At 38.0% G+C, this 23441-nt stretch overlaps 2 protein-coding genes and 1 long non-coding RNA gene across 3 annotated transcripts; all 3 read left to right on the top strand.

Moving 5' to 3' along the window:
- Positions 1-4411: 4411 nt before the first annotated feature.
- Positions 4412-5755, top strand: LOC141591372 (uncharacterized). Its single transcript, XR_012520825.1, has 3 exons — positions 4412-4488; positions 4651-4861; positions 5669-5755. It is a non-coding gene; the product is annotated as an uncharacterized LOC141591372 (long non-coding RNA).
- A 2340-nt stretch (positions 5756-8095) lies between these two features.
- LOC141590745 (cysteine-rich receptor-like protein kinase 10) lies at positions 8096-8665 on the top strand. Its single transcript, XM_074411308.1, has 2 exons — positions 8096-8233; positions 8342-8665. Exons 1-2 carry the CDS (start codon positions 8096-8098, stop codon positions 8663-8665), a joined length of 462 nt encoding a protein of 153 aa, XP_074267409.1.
- Positions 8666-17800: 9135 nt separating this feature from the next.
- LOC141590744 (cysteine-rich receptor-like protein kinase 15) lies at positions 17801-21905 on the top strand. The gene is made up of 7 exons (XM_074411307.1): positions 17801-18572; positions 19015-19179; positions 19319-19434; positions 19560-19770; positions 20629-20866; positions 21199-21343; positions 21452-21905. The coding sequence occupies exons 1-7, from the start codon at positions 17801-17803 to the stop codon at positions 21776-21778; spliced, it is 1974 nt and encodes a 657-aa protein (XP_074267408.1). The 3' UTR covers positions 21779-21905.
- The last annotated feature ends 1536 nt before the right edge of the window (positions 21906-23441 follow it).

Below are 23441 nucleotides of genomic sequence, written 5' to 3'. Positions count from 1 at the left end.
TCAAACAACAAACCACCGCCACATTTGGAAACCCAAGACCCACCCAACAAATCTGAAGCTGAGACTTTTGTTGAGACTCAAGTTGGTCCCCCGTTAATCATAGCCTTATGTTGGGGAAGCGTCCTGTAAACTGCGGGAAGAATCTCACCCAACAACGATATTAGGATGGAACACAAACAATAAAAGTAAGTAATAAGAAATAAAATGACCCCACAATTTCTCACGTGGAAACCCTTCTCAACTAAGGGAAAAACCACGGCTCTCTCGACAAATTAATTCACTAATAAGATATTACAAAGTTCGTAAGTACAATCTCTCACACTAGTATTGTCACTTTCTCTCAAACTTTGCCTCACTCTTATTATTTCTAATGGATGTTGAACACTCTCTTTTCTCTCTTCTAGAACAAGAAGTATTCTCACCAATTTATATTAATTTCTCTCTCTATATTTTGTGTGTACTAAAACTATTAGCATCAACATCAATTTATACTAAAAGTTCTCATAACTTCTAGTAAACCATTAATTATTTTCACTAAAACAATTTCATAACCATTTGTGCATTATATGTTTCTTCTTCCAAAACGTAAAAACGTATTAGCATGTGAAACATTTAGCACTTTATTTCAACATTTAATTGTTAGAGTTTTTGGGAGATTAATCCAACAATTTCCTCCCTCGATCAAAAGCTCCAAACACCTTAACTATCTCGGAAAAGCGGACTTTTAGTATAAATTGATGTTGATGCCAAAATCAAAAGTAAACAATGACGAGGACAGAGGGAGTAAATATATAGAACTCCATTCATAAACGGTGGTTACACAATAACATGGGTGAAGGGATGTAATGGTTCACAAGTAAATCATTTGTACGGAGTATTATAGTTAGTTTGACTTAATCTTTACTCAGCCGCAAAGAGCAACGCTTTCACCCCTAATCGACCCAAACAAAGCTCAACCACAACCCTAGCCACCACCCAGGACACCTACCTTACACTACATCTTAACCTCTTCGCAAAAACCAAACTCCCTGGACCACCAGAAGACTCGTCGAATCCCTCTACAAAACCCCCTGTCCAACCGCAACAACCCCGAAAAATGTGACCAGACTTTCTGACCAACGACCTTTACCACCCAATCGACCACCAATTAGACCACCTATGACCACCCTAGTTACCATTAGGAGAAACGCGGTTGATCCACCTTTCAAACGGACCAAAAACCCTCTAGTTATGACAACGTTTGCCCTTTCAAATATTGACTCAAACTTGCCTCCTCGATACTGATTTATCAAAACTCGAAAAATCACTTGTCTGTACCTTCAATCAATTTCTTGTATTACCTTCAATCAATCCCTCTACAACACTCACGCACTTACGAGGTACATATAATAAATTTCACAAGTATGTAGAAACGTCATATTTTGAAAATATCTTTTTTTAATGGAGGCTATAATTTGTTAGATTTTGATAGATTGATATTTTGTTAATTTTGATGTCGATTGTAAAAAAATATTGAAGTGAATACATTATTTTTCATATTCTTTGGTTGATTTATGACGAAGAATATGTAAATACGGAATTTGCGGCCTTTAACTTTTGATGTAAGGGATGTCACAAGGACGAATGCGATGCTGATGGGGTTAAACTCAGATTATGAGTACCACGGTCTGTCGGTCCACCCCTCATGATTTCAAGACTTTAAAATAGATTTTTTTAGAGAAATTAAAAGAGTTTAACATAGATTTATAAAACCGATTGTTATCATTGCTACATTTTGTGTTTGAAGGTTTCCTAGCAGCCTTGTAGAAGTCAAGACAAGACTCTCAGGAGAGACAAAAAGAAGTTGTATTATTGCGACCATGAACTGATTACTATTATTGCAATCCATATGTATATTATTTATTAAGTACCAAGTGTGACAAGTGTGAAATTGTTTATTCTTAAGAGATTTTTAATTTGTTATATAAATCTTCTCTAATATGGAGTAAATATTTGTAGCTATTGTAAGTGGTAACTAATTTATGATTGTCAGTTTCATCCATCTTTGTGCATCCCCACTACAATGGTCAGAGAGTAGACCTATAAAATTTTGACCTGACTCGGCCCATTTTTTTCAAAGTCAAGATCCAAATTTCGACGTCCGATAGTTAAGTTAGGGTTGAAACCCAACCTAATGAATTGATCCATTGAGTCAAAAATAAATCAAAACTTTTATTAATATATTAATAATTATACAATGTTTGAAATTATAATTAAAAATTATTAGTTTAGTTTTTTAAATTATAAACGCAATACGTTTTAACATAAAATAATTATTAAAATAACTTAAGTTCTACAATTGTTTCAATAAATAAATGTAAGCATTGCATATGACTAAAATGTTAATATAAATATGCTCAAATTTTTAGAAAAACATTTTGTCCGGTTAAAATGACAGATTTAAACCGCTAGAAACTATATTTTTACCCGTATTTTAACTCGATCTAACCCGATCAGAGACCCGTATAACCCAATCCGTATGATCCAACCCGATACACGACTCGCATGACCCATTTAACCGGTCTAGTCTTCGTCGGGTCAACACCCACTAACAAGACAATGACTAAATATATAGCAAAAACAAATTAAAATTAAAATTAATTAAGGATAAGTTAAACTAGATTGTATATTTGTTTGCCACTTGATCAGTCATCACCAAATTCATTTATTCTTGTAGTGTAAACACAACATATAAAACTTTTTTTTTTTTGGGTGACTAGACCATACCAAACCATATCATGAAAGTTGACTTGGAAGAACATAGGCAACTTCAATTATTTTGCCATGTAAATATTTGTTCAAAAATCACATTTTTTATCCCCATAATCACTTGTTCTCCCTTACAAAATAGAAAGACAAAAATTAATATAATCTTTTCCTTGGCATGGGAAAAAAATTTCTTCTTTTGTTATCACTTTTTCTTTTTCAATTTTATATCAAAGTTGATGCAGAATTTACATATTTTTCTTCTTATTGTCCGGAAACCGATTTGAATTACACTAAAGGTAGTGTTTATCAAAAAAACATAAATCTCCTTTTCAATCAATTCATCTCAAAATCGTCATCTATCCGATTTGATAATATCACTGTCGGTGATGGTTCAAACCAAGTTTACGGCATTTTTCAATGTCGATTTGACGTTAGTCTCGACGTTTGTAGCGCATGTATTGAGAATGCCACTCAAAAGATAGTTGAAGAGTGCCCTTTACTTGATGAAGCAATTGTATGGTATTACGAGTGCATGTTACGGTATGCAAACCGTAACATATTCAATTTAACCGAGGCATCCCCGGCAATGCATAATTGCAGCCCGACTAACGTAACAAATTATGGTGAATTTGCACCGGTACTAGCAGAGGCGATGAACGAGATCATCGAGACTGCTGCTTATACCCCTGCACATTACGCTTCAAATCAAACAACTTTCTCGCTCTTCACTCAATTGTTTACATTTGCACAATGTACTCCGGATATTAATAATACGGGTTGCGAAAAATGTCTTAGAAGTACTTTATGGGTTTTAACTACATATTGTAATGCAAGTGATTGGGCTATGGTCTTTGATAATAGTTGTCAGATGAGGTACGATGCATTCTATCCTATTTTAAATCAAACACAAACTCGTCCGTCGCCTCCTCCTCCTCCTCCCGGCATCAATGAAGGTGAGTTTGATAAAGTTTTGCCTTGTTTTGATCGTATTTTAGGAGGGGACGACCAAGGCTGGGAGTCCTGGGACGAAGCCAGAGAGGTCGTCCCCATTGAAAAATAGAAATTTCGGAGTTTAATTTTTAATTAAAATTTTTGAATTTTTTTCAAATTTACCTTATACTATTTACTCCTTTACCCCTGCTACGAAAAAATCCTGACCCCACCACTGGGCTAAGGAGTGCAAGGGATGGTACTTCATATCATATTGCTCACCGGACAAGCGAAACTACCTCTTCGCTTTTCTTGCTTTCTCATTTACTTCGAATCTCTCCATCAATGGATTGATTTTGAATGTTGTTAATTGTAGAATCAGATTTGCGTCCAGCTTCTCCATCAAACACAAAATCGACACTGAAGCCGGGGGTCATTGGAGCAATAGCAGCTAGCGTTTCCGTTGGAATGCTAGTAGTAATCGTTGTATTGTGGATATGTGTATGCCGAAAAAGGAATGTACTTCCACTTTCACAAATGGGGCAGAATCATGGTGTAGGTAAGTTAATTCATTTTCGAACCAAATATTTAGACGATATTTTATGATAATACTCGTTTTTTTATATGACGTTTTCTTTTTCTGAGGTAAGCAGTTGTACAATCATATCGAACTTTAATCGTTTTGATGATACAGAGGGTCTTGGAGAGGCAGAACTTGTGCAATACGATTTTGCCACCATGAAAACTGCCACCGGAGACTTCTCGGCCGAAAACACATTGGGTAAAGGAGGGTTCGGTTACGTTTACAAGGTAATCATATATAGCTTAATAATGTAAATCCTATATCTTATATATAAATAAAGAGCCTCTCAACTTACAAGTCGAGAGGCTCTCAATATATAAAATATAGGGTTGTACCTTTCGAATGTATGGTTTTCTCATAGTAACTAGTCCTTGGAAAATAATTAATAGGGGACACTTAAGAACGGAGATCAATTAGCCATCAAGAGACTCTCCAGCACCTCGGGACAAGGTACCGAAGAATTCTTGGCCGAGGCCCGCTTCCTTGCTAAGCTTCAACACAACAATGTCGTCAAGCTTGTCGGATTTTGTTTAGAAGGAGAGGAAAAATTGCTCGTCTATGACTTTATGTCTAATTCAAGCCTTGAAGGATTTTTATTTGGTAAATACTTTTTTTTTGCAAACTTTAATTTAGTCATAGTGTAAACTATTGACGGGAACATAAATATAAATTATGACAAAAAATTTGTGCTTAATTTGAAGCACATAGTGGTTGAACGTGACCTTGGTTAACCATAAAATCAAAGGGGGTCAACAATGTTAAAAATAGTGCAGTCGCATATAAATATATAATAAAACTAGAGCCATGCCAGGCTAGCAACAGTAGCAAGGGTTGTGGTCCCGTTAAAAGACAATAATGATTCCAATTATTTTATCCGTCTACTTGTCGTAACAATAAGTCAAGTGGATTCATTATTTATTGCCTTATGACGATGCACCACGTAGACCTGTACTCGGGCCGGGCTGACCAGGGGCAGGCCAGGCTCTCCTGGTCAAACCCGGGCCAGGCTAGGGGGAGGGACGGGCTTGGCCGGGCCGGGCCGGGCTGGGATATGCTTGACCCGGGTCAGGACCAGAGGCGGGCTAAGGCCGGGCCGGGCTAGTGGGCCTTATCATTTTATTTTTTTATTTTTTATTTTTGCTAAAATGGCGGGCTAAGGCCGGGCTGGGCTGGAATTTCAGGACCCGGGCCAGGCCAGGGTTAACGGCGGGCTAAGGTCGGGCCTGGCCGGTTCAGACCAGGCTGCATAAAATAACGGGCTAGGGCGGGCCGGGCTGGGTCAGCCCGTACCGATGGCCAGCTCTATAATGCCATGACTTTGTTGACCGCTGAATTGATTTTTTTTTTATTTTTTTTTGAAAGTAACCATTGAGTAGTATCTAACTTCTTCTGTTCATGATACCTTAGATCCAATAAAGCAGCCTCTTTTAGATTGGAAAACGCGGTCGAGAATCATAACGGGGATTGCGAAAGGTCTACAGTATCTCCATGAAGATTCACGGCTTACCATTATACATCGTGATATTAAACCCGAAAACATTTTATTAGACAAGGAAATGAACCCGAAGATTGCTGACTTTGGTTTGGCCAAACTCACCGGTATTGAAGAAAAGTATGGAATCACCACTACTACAAATCCAGGCAACTACAACGCCCCTTTAACAACGATTATTCACGAAAATCACAATAGACGTTGTAGAATGTATGGCGCGAATTTTACTAAACTAAATTACAACGGGTATGGTTATAAACACCGTTGTTATTAGTTTTAACAACGGGTCACCCATGCACAACCGTTGTTAATAATTTGGCGCAAAATTGGCGCAAAGTTAGTGAAAAGTAATCACAACGGTTATTTTTGAAACCCGTTGTTAAAACTTATTTAACAACGGGTGTTTTTTACAACCGTTGTCAAAACATATTTCACAACGGTTGTTGTTTAATAACCGTTGTCAATACCTTCCATACTATAAACCACACAAACACAAGTCTGCTGCAGCCACAAAACACAAACCTTAATACACAAACACAAACCCAGCAGCAGCCAAACACAAACACAAAACACAAACACAAAACACACACTTTCTCATCGTCTCTTTCTCTCTTTCTCATCGTCGCTTTATCTTCTCGCCGTCACCGTTGATTTCATCGTCTCTTTACGTACGTTACGTAATTATCGGTTTGTTTCATCGTCATTATTTTATTGTTCTAATTATTTCATTTCAATGTATGTGTTTTTATCGACCATTAGGTTCCGTTCAAAGATCTCTGCTAATTATTTCATTTCCATGTATGTGTTTCTAATTATTTCATTTCCATCTTCTTTGGCGTCCTTCAATACGGATCGAGCATGTTTTAGCGATTAGGGTTTGGAGAATATATTGAGATAATGGAAATGCATGTTAGTTGAGATAATGCAATGTATTTATACTAATGTGTGAGTTGAGTTGTTTTTTAATTAATATATATGTTAGGAAGTTGTGCCATATATGTTAGGAAGTTGTGCCATAATCGGATCTTGATGATGACAGATAGATCTATGGAGTTGAAAAAATGGAAGCAAATCAAACAAGCATAACTCAACACTTTCAAAATGATCATTTCATTTAATTTTAAACCAAATACATTACAAGAATTATCGAAATCAAAAGATGTATAATAAGCCGGAACAACCCCGGTTAAGCGTAAAAAGCGCTTCTCAACCTTTGCCACCAATCACGCCACTCGGTATACCGCTAACTTCCGGGGTCATTGGCTTCATATTTTGCAATAACAGATTGAATATATGCAAGGACACGACTTGCATGTGGAGATAAGGTTGGAAGAGTACAACTCAACATATCTCTGGCGCATGCACCAAGTTGCGAGTAAATGTAGCCGACTAGGGTATGAAGATGATGATGATGATGAGGCTTTGTTGACAAGCCGGACTGCTTCACGCCTCTTAATCCAATAATTCCGTTGATGTTCAAGGGATGCTTTGATTAATGGGTGTTGATCGGCGGGAAGCCCGGCGAGAACCTTCCCATCATCTTCAATCGTTTGTGTAAGCCATTCTTCGTTGTTGATAAAATTAGGGTTCATTGCCATGTTGTTTCAATTAATGAATGTTAGTAAAGGATGCTTTAATATGTTGGTAAAGGATGCTTTAATATTTATAGCTAGTAATATTTAATTTAATTTTTTTTTATTTTTTAAGAACAAACAACAACGGTTATTTACAAACAACCCGTTGTCTTTAGTTATAACAACGGTTTTGTATATTAAAACCCGTTGTTATAACTTTCCCCCCAAAATTGAGTCACACTTTCCAAAACGGGTCTTTATATTTAAAACCGTTGTTAATAGTTTTAACAACGGTTTCCGTAAGAAAACGAACCGTTGTTAAAACCTTCTACAACGGACGCTTTAACAACGTCCGCTTTTTTATATAACAACGGTTTTTGACCGTTGTTATAGCCTGTATCTGTAGTAGTGCACCGGCATTATTAAAGGAACACAGTACGTCCTTCCTTTCCGTACATTCAATTATTCACGTTTTAGCTATGGAGTAGCGAGATAAAACAAAACAGACTTACTAAATTACGGAAAATGATAATGCAACTACATTTTTTTTGTTAATGCCACAACAATATAAGCTAAGTTTAAGGACATTAGTAATTTCAGAGTGGTATTATGCCTTCTCTAAATTAAAGGTAATTGAGAAACATCTTTCTTATAAAAATCCGCTATCGACGGACACTTTAAAGGAATATGGTATGGTATTGTTATAATTATTGTTTTTAGACGAATTAAGGTAGTTGGTGTTTACGAACTGATGTATGCAGAGGATACATGGCACCAGAGTGCGTCAATGGAGAATTCTCAAATAAATCCGATATCTATAGTTTTGGTGTCATGCTTTTGGAGATTGTGAGCGGTCAGCACAATAGAAAATATTACCTGGCAAACGAGAAAACCCTCCAAAGTCGTGTAAGTTCAAACGTGAATTTCTCATACAAGAATGACCATATCTATCCATTTTTCTATCTATATACAATTATACGTACGTTAGTGACAAAGTTTTGTTTGTAATGTAAGGCATGTAATCTATGGAATGAAGGGCGACCTTTCGAATTTAGAGACCCTACACTTGGTGACGATTGTTCGAGAAAGGATGTAATAAGGTGCATTCAGATTGGATTGTTATGTCTTCAAATAGATCCAGAGAAAAGACCCGAAATTTCATTAATAGTTTCACAGTTAACAAGCTCTGGTGATCTTCCATCGCCGTCAGAACTAGGCTTATCCTCTCATCAACTAATTGTGCCTATCAACGATGATGGAGACCAAAGTGGTAGCGACACTGTCTCGCTCACCATGCAACTCACAATGACACGGGACTTGTACCCGAAACCCAGATAATAGGTTGTCTATATAATTTTTTGGTCACATCCATGCAACAAACCAATGTCTTCGAGTGATTTGCAATGTGGTTTGTTAAAAATTTTGTGTATATTTGTATGGTTTTATGAGATCCCAAATTGGAAGTCGTTGATATATGCAAATAAATGGAACTAAATTTGTAATTAGAATTCTGTTTATTTCTTTTTCTCCATTTTCTCTCACAAACCCATTTAATAATATTTTTTCCTCTACACCTTACTAACCCTTTATTTTCTTAAATAAATCTTGAACCGTTTGATATTTGCAGAATGCAATCTAATCCATTGATAGAAAATGGCATATTTGTTCTTTTTAGAAAACAGAGAGGGTCTTAACTCCTAAATTTAATATCATCGTGCTTGTTAGCGTTCTTGCAGGTCAAATAATATAGAGAGATAAAGTGAGGAAACAGAGATGAATAATCACAAAAATAATAATAAAAAATCTCAGCCACCAAAAATATCCCCAAATCACACCCAGAAATCAATCAACAACCTAGTCACCGCCTCAACCACACGCCAACCGCCTCCGCCCTAGACCACCATCGCATGCGCCCTAAATTACAGACAACGTCCCTCTTCTTTCGACCATTCCGAGTCCTAGTGGAAATCCTTCGCTCAATGGTCAAAATCCTCCATTCCCGCACCACCACATGGACCATGTAAGCCACCCCCTTCGGGAGCTACAGTGGCCAAGTGACCACCTGCTTCTTACCGAACCGACCTTACTGATTCCCTTTTAAGGAACCTTAGCCCCCGTCGATCTCACCTCAACAACCCCACGATAAACCGCCTGAGAGCAGCGAACTTGATGCCTCTGCCCTCTCTATCATCATCCCACATCATGTCCTTCTCTCCGTGTGATCAAAATGGGAAAACTCATCGGGGAGTCCCTCCACTGAGGCCACCTGTCATCCTTGTTAGAATTGTGCCCCAGAGCAATCGTTAAATATGTAACATTTTGAACGTATTTCATACAATGTAATTATTAATGGAGATTAATAATTAGATGGCTTTTTTCTTATTATCTTATAAAGATATTAATACGATGATAAGTGTAACACTCCCATACTCCAAGTGCCTTACCAGGACCACTCAGGTATAAGGATGTCACCATCTCGGTTACCCGAGGCATGATATTCATAAAACAATAACGAAACAATTTTAAAAGTAAATAAAGTTTAAAGTGATTACATAACAAATCCAAACTGATAAAAAAAAATACAAGATTCTCAGACGGTCTACTGCTAAAACTATCAAAGCTATAAAACATCGTCGACACACAATGAAGACTTCTAACTGCCACGTGATGACTCATCCCAGCTATCCCATACGCGTTATATCATACCTGCTCAATAACTGCTCACCACCCCCGAATGGATCACCACAGTTTTTAAAACATTTAAACGGGGTCAGTACTAATCACACAATTCAATATATCAACAATAAGATAAACAGACAGCTTAACCGTCACACACACACACAACCACACCAATCCCAACAATCTCAATCACCGACTGTCCACTGGACCAGCCCTTCCAGTGGGGGACCCCAGCCGTACCCACCAAATTCCCGCTCCTTATAATGAGCGATAACCCTGTCCATTAATGTGCACATTCCCTTCCGTGGCGGGTTCCATGAAGGGCGAAACTAGGGCGTGAAGCCACTCCCGCAAGTGACTCCACTCAGCCGAGAACGCATCTCGAGAACCAGAGACAAACAATCACAATCACAGCCGTCACAATACAATTACGATATTAAACAATCAATCTCAACACATCAACAATCATCCCATTATGGGACTAATACCGAGTAGAAATCCTACCCGAAAGCACAACATCGAGACGGTATCAACAAATTTGTATCAAAAGCCTCTTCTACAAATCCTCCTCTTATCATACATACACATAATCACTACCAAATCACAATCTACACAAAACCCCCAAATCCCCATATTAGGGTTTAACCAACTTTAAGTAAAAACTATAAAAACGATACGTAGATCTTACCCTCGACGCAAGGATCACAACGGTATAAAGAAAGGTAGAATCCGACTTTCCAAACTCCAGGATTTGCCAACAATGCGATAGATGCGAAGAACGATGTTTTGTTTTCTCTCTTGACAGTAAATAGGTTTTAAAAGTGTTTAAGGAAAAGTGACGGAAAAGATTATATACCTAATCGTATTATTAACAAAACCCGAGAAATAACTCCCCGTAAACCGGCTACTCGATCGAGTAGCTAAGGTACTCGATCGAGTGCCCCCTTACTCGATCGAGTATCTACGTTACTCGATCGAGTATCCAACAGGTCAGAAACTATTTTAAAACGCAACTCACCCTTACTCGACAGAGTAAGGCCTACTCGATAGAGTACCCAGATACTCATAAATACGTAGTATTACAGTCTTCCCTCCTTAAAAAGAACTTCGTCCCCGAAGTTCAACCCATACATAAAAACAAACCTACCAACTTGACTAGGACACAACAACGCAACTAAGACTCAAAACAAAACCTCACCCTATAACTCATGAACTCTTAACACCAACTCCACCACTATTCCTACCTCCACACATCGCTCACGATGTCGTATCAACTACATCATAAACTCTCCCGACACTAATTCCATACATCACCAACTACCATCCTCTAACGCTGCTAGCTCCATAGTATCATCCACTATCAAATCCAAAATCAAGACACTCATAGACATCAAACGGAATGTTACATTCTACCACCCTTAAAAGGAACTTCGTCCTCGAAGTTTACTCACACTCATAACCTCATCATCCAACTGTCAACACTAGTGAAATATTCTCACACTCCTAAACATCACACCACTACAAGCACGACCATGGCCTTTTAACATTATCAACCACAAAACAAATCCCTCCTTTACGCTACGCTAATACTCTACTTCCAATTATATTACAACATGCATAAACATGAAACTTTCTTTTATCGCATCCTACTCCTCTTAAGACAAATGTTACGTCCTCGTAACTCACTAATACTAAATCCTTAGTCATATCATCTCATTATCCTCATCACCACCGCATGTCAAAGATAACCGCCTATAACCTCATTTCTATAACCATTCCTATTTCCAAGGTTCTCTTACTTAAAACAGTTCTCCCACCTCAATTCACTCGGCACACCACCACTACTACAGATACAGGCTATAACAACGGTCAAAAACCGTTGTTATATAAAAAAGCGGACGTTGTTAAAGCGTCCGTTGTAAAAGGTTGTAACAACGGTTGGTTTTCTTAAGCAACCCGTTGTTAATAGTTTTAACAACGGTTTTAAGTATAAAAACCCGTTGTGGAAAGTGTGACTCAATTTTGGGGGGAAAGTTATAACAACGGGTTGTAATATACAAAACCGTTGTTATAACTAAAGACAACGGGTTGTTTGTAAATAACCGTTGTTGTTTGTTCTTAAAAAATAAAAAAAAAATTAAATTAAATATTACTAGATGCATGTATAATTACGGCCCGTTAGAATTCCGATGCATGCAGAATATCCCTTAAATTAATTACCAATGGTTTTGAAAAAACTTATAAATGTGACTAGCTATAAATATTAAAGCATCCTTTAGTATCTAACATTCATTAATTGAAACAACATGGCAATGAACCCTAATTTTATCAACAACGAAGAATGGCTTACACAAACGATTGAAGATGATGGGAAGGTTCTCGCTAGGGCTTCCGCCGATCAACACCCATTAATCAAAGTATCCCTTGAACATCAACGGAATTATTGGATTAAGAGGCGTGAAGCAATCCGGCTTGTCAACAAAGCCTCATCATCATCATCATCTTCATACCCTCGTCGGCTGTTACATTTCAAACTTGGTCGCAGCCAGAGATATGTTGAGTTGTACTCTTCCAACCTTATCTCCACATGCAAGTCGTGTCCTTGCATATATTCAATCTGTTATTGCAAAATATGAAGCCAATGACACGGAAGTTAGCGGTATACCGAGTGGCGTGATTGGTGGCCGGTTGAGAAGCGCTTTTTACGCTTAACCGGGGTTGTTCCGGCTTATTATACATCTTTTGATTTCCGATAATTGCTGTAATGTATTTGGTTTAAAATTAAATGAAATGATCATTTTGAAAGTGTTGAGTTATGCTTGTTTGATTTGCTTCCATTTTTTCAACTCCATAGATCGTCATCATCAAGATCCAGATTATTACGCCATTCTTGTCCAATAAGATTTGAAGCAAGATTTGAGAGATATGATGATTATTATGGCACAACTTCCTAACATATATATTAATTAAAAAACAACTCAACCCACACATTGCTTAGTATAAATACATTGCATTATCTCAACTAACATGCATTTCCATTATCTCAATATATTCTCCAAACCCTAACTCAAAAAACAAACTCCAAATAAATTAACCCTCTCCTTAATCTTTCAAAACAAACTCCAAACTCCAACAAAATGAATGATATCATCCTTAAGACTCTTACTATGCTCGATCCGTATCAAGGACGCCAAAGAAGATGGAAATGAAATAATTAGCAGATCTTTGAACGGAACCTAATGGTCGATAAAAACACATACATGGAACTAAATAATTAGAAAAATAAAATAATGACGATGAAACAAACCTGATAATTACAGAACGTACGTAAAGAGACGATGAAATCAACAGTGACGGCGAGAAGATAAAGCGACGATGAGAAAGAGAGAAAGAGACGATGAGAAAGTGTGTGTTTTGTGTTTGTGTTTGGTCTTTTCTTTGGTTTGTGTTTGTGTATGTATTAAGGTTTGTGTTTTGTGGTCACGCAGCAGACTTGTGTTTGTGTGGTTTAGAGTATGGAAGGTATTGACAACGGTTATTAAACAACAATCGTTGTGAAATATGTTTTAACAACGGTTGTAAAAAACACCCGTTGTTAAATAAGTTTTAACAACGGGTTTCAAAAATAACCGTTGTGATTACTTTTCACTAACTTTGCGCCAATTTTGCGCCAAATTATTAACAACGGTTGTTCATGTGTGACCCGTTGTTAAAACGAATAACAACGGTTTTTATAACCATACCCGTTGTAATTGATTTTAGTAAAATTCGCGCCATACATTCTACAACGTCTATTGTGATTTTCGTGAATAATCGTTGTTAAAGGGGCGTTGTAGTTGCCTGGATTTGTAGTAGTGCACTTAACCTATACCACAAAATCTTTAACATAACCAATACTCCAACTCTTCCACATTACCCCAACATGACATACCTATCTAGATAAGACACCTATTGCCAAAAACATAACTCACGGTCCACACTTGCTACGCATATTCACACTAGATATTCGATTTCTTTTCTTCTATTACCACAAAACTCATTCATCACTTAACATGATACTATTCTCCAACACCCTATACTCACTGTCCCAATAAGAGATTATGAAACACTTACAGCTTCCATATCAGTACAACACCTATTCCACAAATCACTTGTCATGACTATGTCTATCGATACCTCATCCTAAAACAAAATCAAAATTACTGTAACCACTTCTCACAACTGTGTCCCATCGACAGAATATCACTATACCATGACAACAACGGAAACATGCACAACTATCTTTCTTATCATACTCTACCTTCATTCCCAAACCGAAACTGGTCAGAAACATCAACAAACAAAACAACAGTCCACCTGTTCAACCAAAACTCACAAGGAACAGCAGCAAACAAAACAACAATTTATGGATGACTGGTATGTATTTTCGAAATTCGAATCATAATCATCCCGCCTACTCCACCACAACCGGTGACGGTATCGCAACACCGCCACCAACAGCCACACCGCAGTGCGAAAATACCCGCACAAGGAACTTTCTCAAGACTGCTTTACTAGATCACAACACCATGTATCATACTGAATAACAGACAAGAATCTCATGCATACCATCCATACCTTTTTACGGAATAAACATATATCATGAATACACATGCAAGTATAACCAGTCATGTCAGACCACCCAAACTATCACTTTTGATCATCTTTCCATTTAGTTACCGTATCCAACATATATTACGAAACATTCGATAACAACATTATAACTATCACACCATACCGCTTCTCGTGAGGTCACAACCTCACACAAACATTTATATACATCTTAGACCCATAATCACATCCAACTAGTCAATCCTGATCACGTAAGTTACCACTCAACAAAGGTTACCTGTCGCCCGAGCTTAACTCATACGCCCCTCATCACATATTTCTCCATTCGCATAACCATCACCTTCTGCCAAGAATAACCATTCAGCTAGGACTCAACTACTAGCAACCGCCTCCTAAGGCCACACCTCATACTTCCTTACAACCGTACTCATCAATCGGGTCTCTATAAAATCAACATCTTTAGAGTTGCTACCCTTCTTATCTATCATCACCTTTAACCATTATTGACCGTACCACAACAAACCTCTTACACTCATCTCCAAACATCACGGTTTCTTTCATATCTTTGGTTAACATCCCCAAATCACGAACATCAAACCCATCAACCAAATTCACCCCAACACTATTTCCAATTTCATCCTTAATTGTATCGTCATCTAATTCTCCATCTCATATCATGTAGATACTCTACCAACCTCTTACTCCCTTAATTCCTCGAAACTCATGACTAATCACGTTGTTCTGAAACTCCTATATAACCATTAACTAATATCCTCATGATAGTATCATAAATCTCGACGATTCCTTACTTCTATATTATATAACTCCGGTGAACATTTCCCTAGTTTCACTCCCTTCTTTCTTTTCTTTTTACCCTCGGCAAACGCAATTAACCATTCAACTCCTTATCACTTCTACCTAACTAGTCCCGTAATCAAACCGACTACAATTCGCCTTGTTCTATCGCTCGCGGTTACACAAGGCTGGCATCTTCATCAAATCGACATAAACAATGCCTTTCTTCAAGGGAATTTAACTGACACTGTATTTATGTCACAACCTGCAGGTTTCGTTGACACAGACAAACCCGACTATGTCTGTAAACTACAAAAAGCTATCTACGGCCTAAAGCAAGCACCGAGAGCATGGTATACCGAACTCAAAACTTATCTTATTAATTTTGGGTTCAAAAATTTTATCTCTGATCCATCTTTGTTCATTCTTAATTCCACCACAATTCATTTACTAGTTTTAGTTTATGTAGATGATATAATAGTAACCGGACCAAACCACAACCACATTACTCAATTTATTACACAAATATCGACCAAATTCTCATTAAAAGACCTAGGCCCTCTTTCCTACTTCCTTGGCATAGAAGTAACCCCCACCAAAACCGGGATTCATTTCAACCAAACCAAATATTTATCTGACCTTCTCCACAAATACAACTTCCATGAATGCAATCCAGCCACCACACCAATGCTTCCGTACCCACCTCTTCTACCTGACTCAACGAGTCCCATTGTCGATGAAGGGGACTACCGAGCTATCATTGGTAGCCTCCAATACCTCTCTTTGACAAGACCCGACATTGCCTTCCCGGTTAATAAGCTAGCACAATTCCTTACCCGTCCCACCACAAACCAATGGACTGCACTTAAAAGGCTCCTACGTTATCTTCGTGGTACACTACACATGGGCATCCATATTTCGAAGTCCTCTCCCCTATCGTTACATGCTTTTTGCGATGCCGACTTAGCCGGTGATAACTCCGACTATGTCTCCACCTCGGGCTATCTAGTATATCTAGGCTCGAACCCCATTTGCTGGTCCTCGCGCAAACAGCGAGCTGTATCTCGCTCTTCCACAGAGGCCGAATTCCGAGCTGTAGCCGATACCACAGCTGAACTTCTTTGGCTACACTCCCTACTCCATGAGCTTGGCGTCACAGTTACTAAACCACCTTTCATCTATTGTGATAATCTAAGCGCCACTATCTACTCCGCGAATCCCGTGTTTCACTCCAAAATGAAGCATCTTGCGTTGTCCTTTCACTTTGTTAAAGAGCAAGTTCGCCTTGGGAAAATTCGAGTTCAACACATTAGCGGTGATGACCAACTTGCTGATACGCTTACCAAGCCCCTACACAAATCACGGTTCCTTGGTCTCATTCACAAGATTGGCCTGCGCTCTCGCCCGTCCATCTTGAAGGGGCATGTTGAAGATAAGAATCCGTCACATTAACAAATCATATAATATCTTGTACATATTATCTACTTACTCTAGTTAGTTATATCTTATGCCTTAGTCAAATGTATATATCTTGTTGCCTTCTTTATCTCCTTAATTAGTGGAATTTGTTTAGCTATTCACACTGTAATCCTAGTATATAAATCCCTGTACAATCCTTTGATATTCATTCAATACAAATCATTTTCTTTATTTACACACCCAAGCTGAAAGTGACCTGAAAAATGTTCGGGTTAATTGAAGTAAATAGACTCCAAATGACTAATTTAAAATCACACTTTAACTTATTTATGTTAAAATAAAAAATAATCAACAAAATTAATACTACATACATTTTTCTCTCTTAATCATTGACCCAAAAACGATGCGGACATGAAATAACTCGACCCACTTGACCTGAAAATGACCGACCAACATATCAAAGTAGACCCGAAATCCAAAATGACTCGACTCGTCCCAAATTAACTCGAAAATGTGGCGCACCCGAATTATCCCAACCCAAAGTAACCCGATTTAAATCCGACCCAATCAAATGACTCGTTTGCCAAGTCTACCAACCCCTATATATTTCGAACAAATAATGACAATAGCTATATCTTTGATTATTTCCAACAAATAATGACATTAAAAGTACCTTTTAAGTCAAATTTTATATCATTAACAGCAAGTAGCAGCGCCCATGTCGGACAGCCGTGCAGGAAATTAACGTGTATTCTGGATTGCTTGCAGCAAAATAATTAAATAACAGAAAGTTTCCCTTTAGACGGTCATTTCCGTCAGAGGTTTCAAACGGGCCTTATATGATCATTTTTATGTCCGTCTGAAATGAGAATTAGTGATTAAATAATAATGGTTGACTTAATATTAAATTGATATTCCCTTGTAAATAAATAGGCAAATACAAGTAGAGCATTATCTTCTTGCATAGCAATGAAGAGAATTGTGCTTCTTTTAGCATTAGTTTTGTTCTTCCAAATACCATATACAAAGAGCAAATGTATAGAAACAGCATCTAACTTCACCTCAGGCAGTATATTTGAAACTAACCTCGACAATCTTCTTTACACATTCAAAGTACAATCATCTTCACTCAAATTCTATAGCGACACGGCCGGTAAGGCACCAAATAAAGTGTATGGCCTCTATCTATGTCGAAACGACATTGACATCGATGTCTGTAACACATGCATCGATGGTGCGTATCGAGGAATAACCGGAGAATGCCCTTTTTCCGGTGAAGCAATAGTAATTTATGATAAATGCTTATTACGGTATGCATCCCGTAACATTTTTAATTTGTCCGAAACATCGCCTGCTTTGCGTGAAATATACTCGCTCGAGATGCCAAATTACGCCGTGTTTGTTCCCATCTTTAATCGAACAGCGAGGGAATTGATCAAGAATGCTTCGTCCGAATTGCCATATTTCGCAACGGCGAAATACAAATGGGCATCAAATCAAACAGTCTATAGTTATGCGCAGTGCACCCCTGATTTGAATGTTACAGAATGCTCTAGTTGTCTCGACACGGCTTTAACTGATATGATGAAATGCTGTAGTAAGTATATGGGGGCAAAGATCTTACAGCCTAGTTGTCAGATACGGTTTGAATCCGCACCCTTTTTGAATGATAAGCTATCTTCTCTGCCGGCTTCTCCTCCTCCTCTTCCGCCAACTCATTCCCCGGCCAGTCGTGACCTCTGTGAGTCATCTCATTACCTTGCATTGTTAGACATATACTCGGTATATTTTTCTTTTTTTCTTTTTTTTTTTGTTATAAATGATAGGATTGTAGATATACTCCTTCTGTCCCAAATCTGGGGCGGTCCAGAGGGGTTTTGGTTGAGTTCTATTAACCGGGGCCCTTGAAACGAGTGGCATTGTATATATACTCCCTCTGTCCCAATCTGGGGCAGCCCAGAGGGGTTTCGGTTGAGTTCTGTGAACCGGGGGCAAAGGAAACGAGGGGCATTGTAGATATACTACCTCTGTCCCAATCTGGGGTGGCCTAGAGGGGTTTCGGTTGAGTTCTGTGAACCGGGGCCAATGAAACGAGATGTGGCACAATCGATATCATTGCGGTATCCATCATGATAATAGATTAATTCTAAATTTGTTAACTGTCAAATCCAATTTGAATCCAGCTTTTCCGTCAAGCACAAAAACATCATTGAAGCCGGCAATCATTGGAGCAATAGCGGCTAGCGTATCAGTTGGATTGATAGTAGTAACCGTTGTATTGTGGATATGCGTATGCCGTAAAAGGAATGTACCTCCACTTTCACATTTGGGGCAGAATCATGGTGTTGGTAAGTCAATTCGTTTTCAAATCAAGACATTTAGATAATACTCGGTGATAATACTTGTTTTTTATATATATGACGTTTTTGGTTTTCGAGATGAGCCGATGACTTTTAATTGAATAACTTTTATACTTTGATGATACAGAGGGACTTGGAGAGGCAGAACTTGTGCAATATGATTTCAGCACTATGAAAACTGCAACCGGACACTTCTCGGCCGAAAACACATTGGGTAAAGGAGGGTTCGGTTATGTTTACAAGAGAAAGCCTCTCGACTTTTCTGTGTCAATAGTCGAGGGGCTCTCAATTTCTAAAATACAGGGTTATTACAACCCTCAAGTGTATCGTTTTCTCACAATAGCTAGTCCTTGAAAAATGATCAATAGGGGACACTTAAGAACGGAGATCAATTAGCCATCAAGAGACTCTCCAGCACCTCGGGACAAGGTACTGAGGAATTCTTGGCCGAGGCCCGCTTTCTTGCTAAGCTTCAACACAACAATGTCGTCAAACTCGTCAGGTTTTGTTTAGCAGGAGAGGAAAAATTGCTCGTCTATGACTTTATGTCTAATTCAAGCCTTGAAGGATTTTTATTTGGTAAATATTTTCTTAATAACTTTAATTTAGTCTTATCATAGATTACCACCGGAAAATTGGCCTCGCTTAATGATATTAACTTTGACAGATATTTTGTCATAGCAAAAGACATTTTAAAATTAATGATATGAAGACGCTTGTCTATATTAAATCATAAATATGACAATTTTATGTGCATTTGTGCTTAATTTGAAGACCATAATGGTTGAAAGTGACCAAGGTTGACCATAAAATCAGAGGGAGACAACAATCCTAAAGTAGTGTAGACAATATAATAAGGATTGGCATAATGCCACGAAGCAATTTGTTAATGCCACGATACTTATTCCTGCGTAAACAGTACAGGCTTTTGCATTTGCTGCATTAGTTTTCGTGGCATTAAAGAGAATGGCTGTGGAAATATCAACTCCCTATAATAAGACTAGAAATCACTAGTGGTGGAGCCGGAAAGAGGTTAGGAGCGGTGGTCACTGGTCACCCCCGCTAAACAGTAAAAGTTATGAAATTTTTATTAGAAAATTTCAAATTTTTAGTAATTTATCCTAGCGGAAATTTCTCACCAATAGTAATGTGAAATCCTGATTCCGCAACTAAAAATCACGTAATCACGATAATTTAACAATAGGTCAAGTGGCTTTATTAGTTATTCAAGATCAATTAAGAAATGGTTCCTTTTGTTTTATCCGTCTACTTGACTTAACAAGTAGTCAACTGGATACATTATTTATTGCCTAATGACGATGCACCATGTGTAATGCCATGATTTTGTTGACCATTGAACTGTTTTTAGTTATGGAAGTTCTTTGTTAGTATCCTACTACTTGCCTTAACAATAAGTTCTTCTGTTCATGACTATAGATCCAATAAAGCAGCCTCTTTTAGATTGGAAAACGCGGTCCAGAATTATAACGGGGATTGCGAAAGGTCTACAGTATCTCCACGAAGATTCACGACTTACTATTATACATCGTGATATTAAACCTGAAAACATTTTATTAGACAATGAAATGAATCCGAAGATAGCTGACTTTGGTTTGGCCAAACTCACCGGTGTTGAAGAAAAGTATGGAATTACCGGCATCATTAAAGGAACACAGTACGTCCTTCCTTTCCGTACTTTCAATTATTCACGTTTTAGCTATGGATTAGCGGAACAAAACAAAACTGACTTACTAAATTACGGGAAATGATAATGCAAGTACACTTTTTGTTAATGCCACAACAATACAAGCTAGGTGCGAGGACATGTTACTATTCACCGTCTCATAAATATGAGTGACATTAGTAATTTTAGTCTCGCATTATGCCTTCCCTAAATTATAGACACTTTTTATATTGTGAATTACAAATTCGATTGACCCAACAGACGTATTGAGGTAGTTGACTAGTTGGTGCTTACGAAAACCATTATCAAACTGTTGTATGCAGAGGATATATGGCACCAGAGAGCGTCAACGGGGAATTCTCAAATAAATCCGATATCTATAGTTTTGGGGTCATGCTTTTGGAGATTGTGAGCGGTCAGCACAATAGAAAATATTACCAGGCGAACAAGAAAACCCTCCAAAGTTGTGTAAGTTCAAACGTGAATTTCACATACAAGAATGACTATATCTATCTATCTGTCTATCTATATACGATTATACGTACGTTATTGACAAAGTATTGTTTGTAATGTAAGGCATGTAATCTATGGAATGAAGGACGTCCGTTTGATTTTCGAGACCCTACACTTGGTGACGATTGTTCGAGGAAGGATGTAATAAGGTGCATTCAGATTGGATTGTTATGTCTTCAAACAGAACCCGAGAAAAGACCCGAAATTTCATTAATAGTTTCGCAGTTAACAAGCTCTGGCAATCTTCCATCACCGTCAGAACTAGGGATATCCTCTCATCAACTAATCGTGCCTATAAACGATGATGGGGACCAAAGTACTGGTAGCGACACCAGCTCACTCACCATGCAACTCACTATGACGCAAGACTTGTACTCAAAACCCAGATGATAGTTTGTCTATATAATTTTTTGCTCACATGCATAATTACATACAACAAGCCTGTGTCTTCTAGCGATTTGAAATGTGGTTTGCTAAAAATTGTGTATTTTTTTTATGGTTTTATGAGATCCCAAATTGGATGTCGTTGATATATGCAAATACAAGGAACTAAATTTGGCAACATCATAATTTATTTCAAGATTGTTGCATTTTGAGAGTATAATTATGAAGAAGTACAATTTACTGCAATTCCAGTGGACGGGTCCATGAAAAAAGAAACTTGGTTAAACTTTTGGTTGAAATAATTTCCTGACATGGTCATGAGTTCGAATCTCACATCCTTAATTCTAAAACATAATATTAGCAACATGGTTGAGTAGGACTGCAGTTGCATCCACACTTCAAGCACAAAAAGGTATTCATGTGAGGGCGTGTTAGAGTATAAAACCGATCTTGTAACTCTAACCATCAGCTTAAGCTTTGGGTTGAGATGGTTTCTTGACAGTCTCAAACCAGCATAAACGGGTTAAATCCGTATTCGTGGTGATGGTTATAGTCTTGCGGGTTAAATCTGGTTTAAGGAAGCGTGAATAACTCGTGTTGGGATCCTGGTGCGTTGGCGTCCACTGTCCATAATAGTACGATATTATCCACTTTGGGCCAAGCCTTCGTTTCTCGCGAACATATTAGCTCTCCCTCGAGTTATAGGAGTTCCACGCCTTACATTATAAGGCCACCTTCAAGTTTTAGGTGTCCACTGTCCATAATAGTATGATATAATCCGCTTTGGGTCAAGCCATATTAGCTCTCCCTCGAGCTATAGGAGTTCCACGCCTTTCATTATACGACCACCTTCAAGTCTTAGACCTGATGCGTCTTCGTGTCTAGCTCAAGTCTAACCTTGGGCTCTGATACCACTTGTTGTGCGGAAGCGTGAATACCATGTGTTGGGCCTCTGCTTCATCCATTGTCCATAATAGTACGATACTGTATGCTTTGGGCAAAGCCCTCACGGATTTAATGTTGGGCTCCTTCCAAGAGGCCTCGTATTACTATATTTTGTGGTATTTATAAAGATGATGTTTTATCTTTTTTACGACCGATGTGGGACATGAGTTTGCATCCTAACAAAATCCGTATTTAAGAAGATAGTGAGGGTTGGAGCTCTGAGAAACAAACATCTAAGTTAAAACATTACGATCTTTAATTTTACAAAAGGGGACTATGTCAATTATTTTAGAGGATTTTAAAATAATTCTTTTTATAATATTATTTTTAGTTTTTCCAAATTATCTTTTGGTCTTTATTGCTTTGACGTTTCGTTAATGTCAGGGTTATATTTCGAGTCAGGCCAGCTTTCTGGCAATGTTGAGTTATCTTTCGGTCTGAGTCGGGTAGAAAATTGTATCAGGCGGACTCAGGTTATGGGTCATCTCGGATCTGGTTTGGGCCGCTTCGGTCAGACTTGCAGCACCCACTTGATAAAGACCTATTCTTATTCTTAAGCCAAAGTCGTGCGTGAAATTAACGTGGATTGCACCAATTAATAACATAGTGATTAAGAAGATAAGAAGATTAGAACATATCAAACAATGATGGTTGACTTAAAATTTAATGGACATTCCCTTGTAATTTGTAAATAGGCATTGCATAATTTCCTTGAAATGCAATA

This window comes from Silene latifolia, chromosome 7, assembly GCF_048544455.1.
Source record: "Silene latifolia isolate original U9 population chromosome 7, ASM4854445v1, whole genome shotgun sequence".
Taxonomy (NCBI): domain Eukaryota; kingdom Viridiplantae; phylum Streptophyta; class Magnoliopsida; order Caryophyllales; family Caryophyllaceae; genus Silene; species Silene latifolia.
Note: the sequence above shows the minus strand (reverse complement) of the source record. Positions and strands in the feature narration are given on the sequence as shown.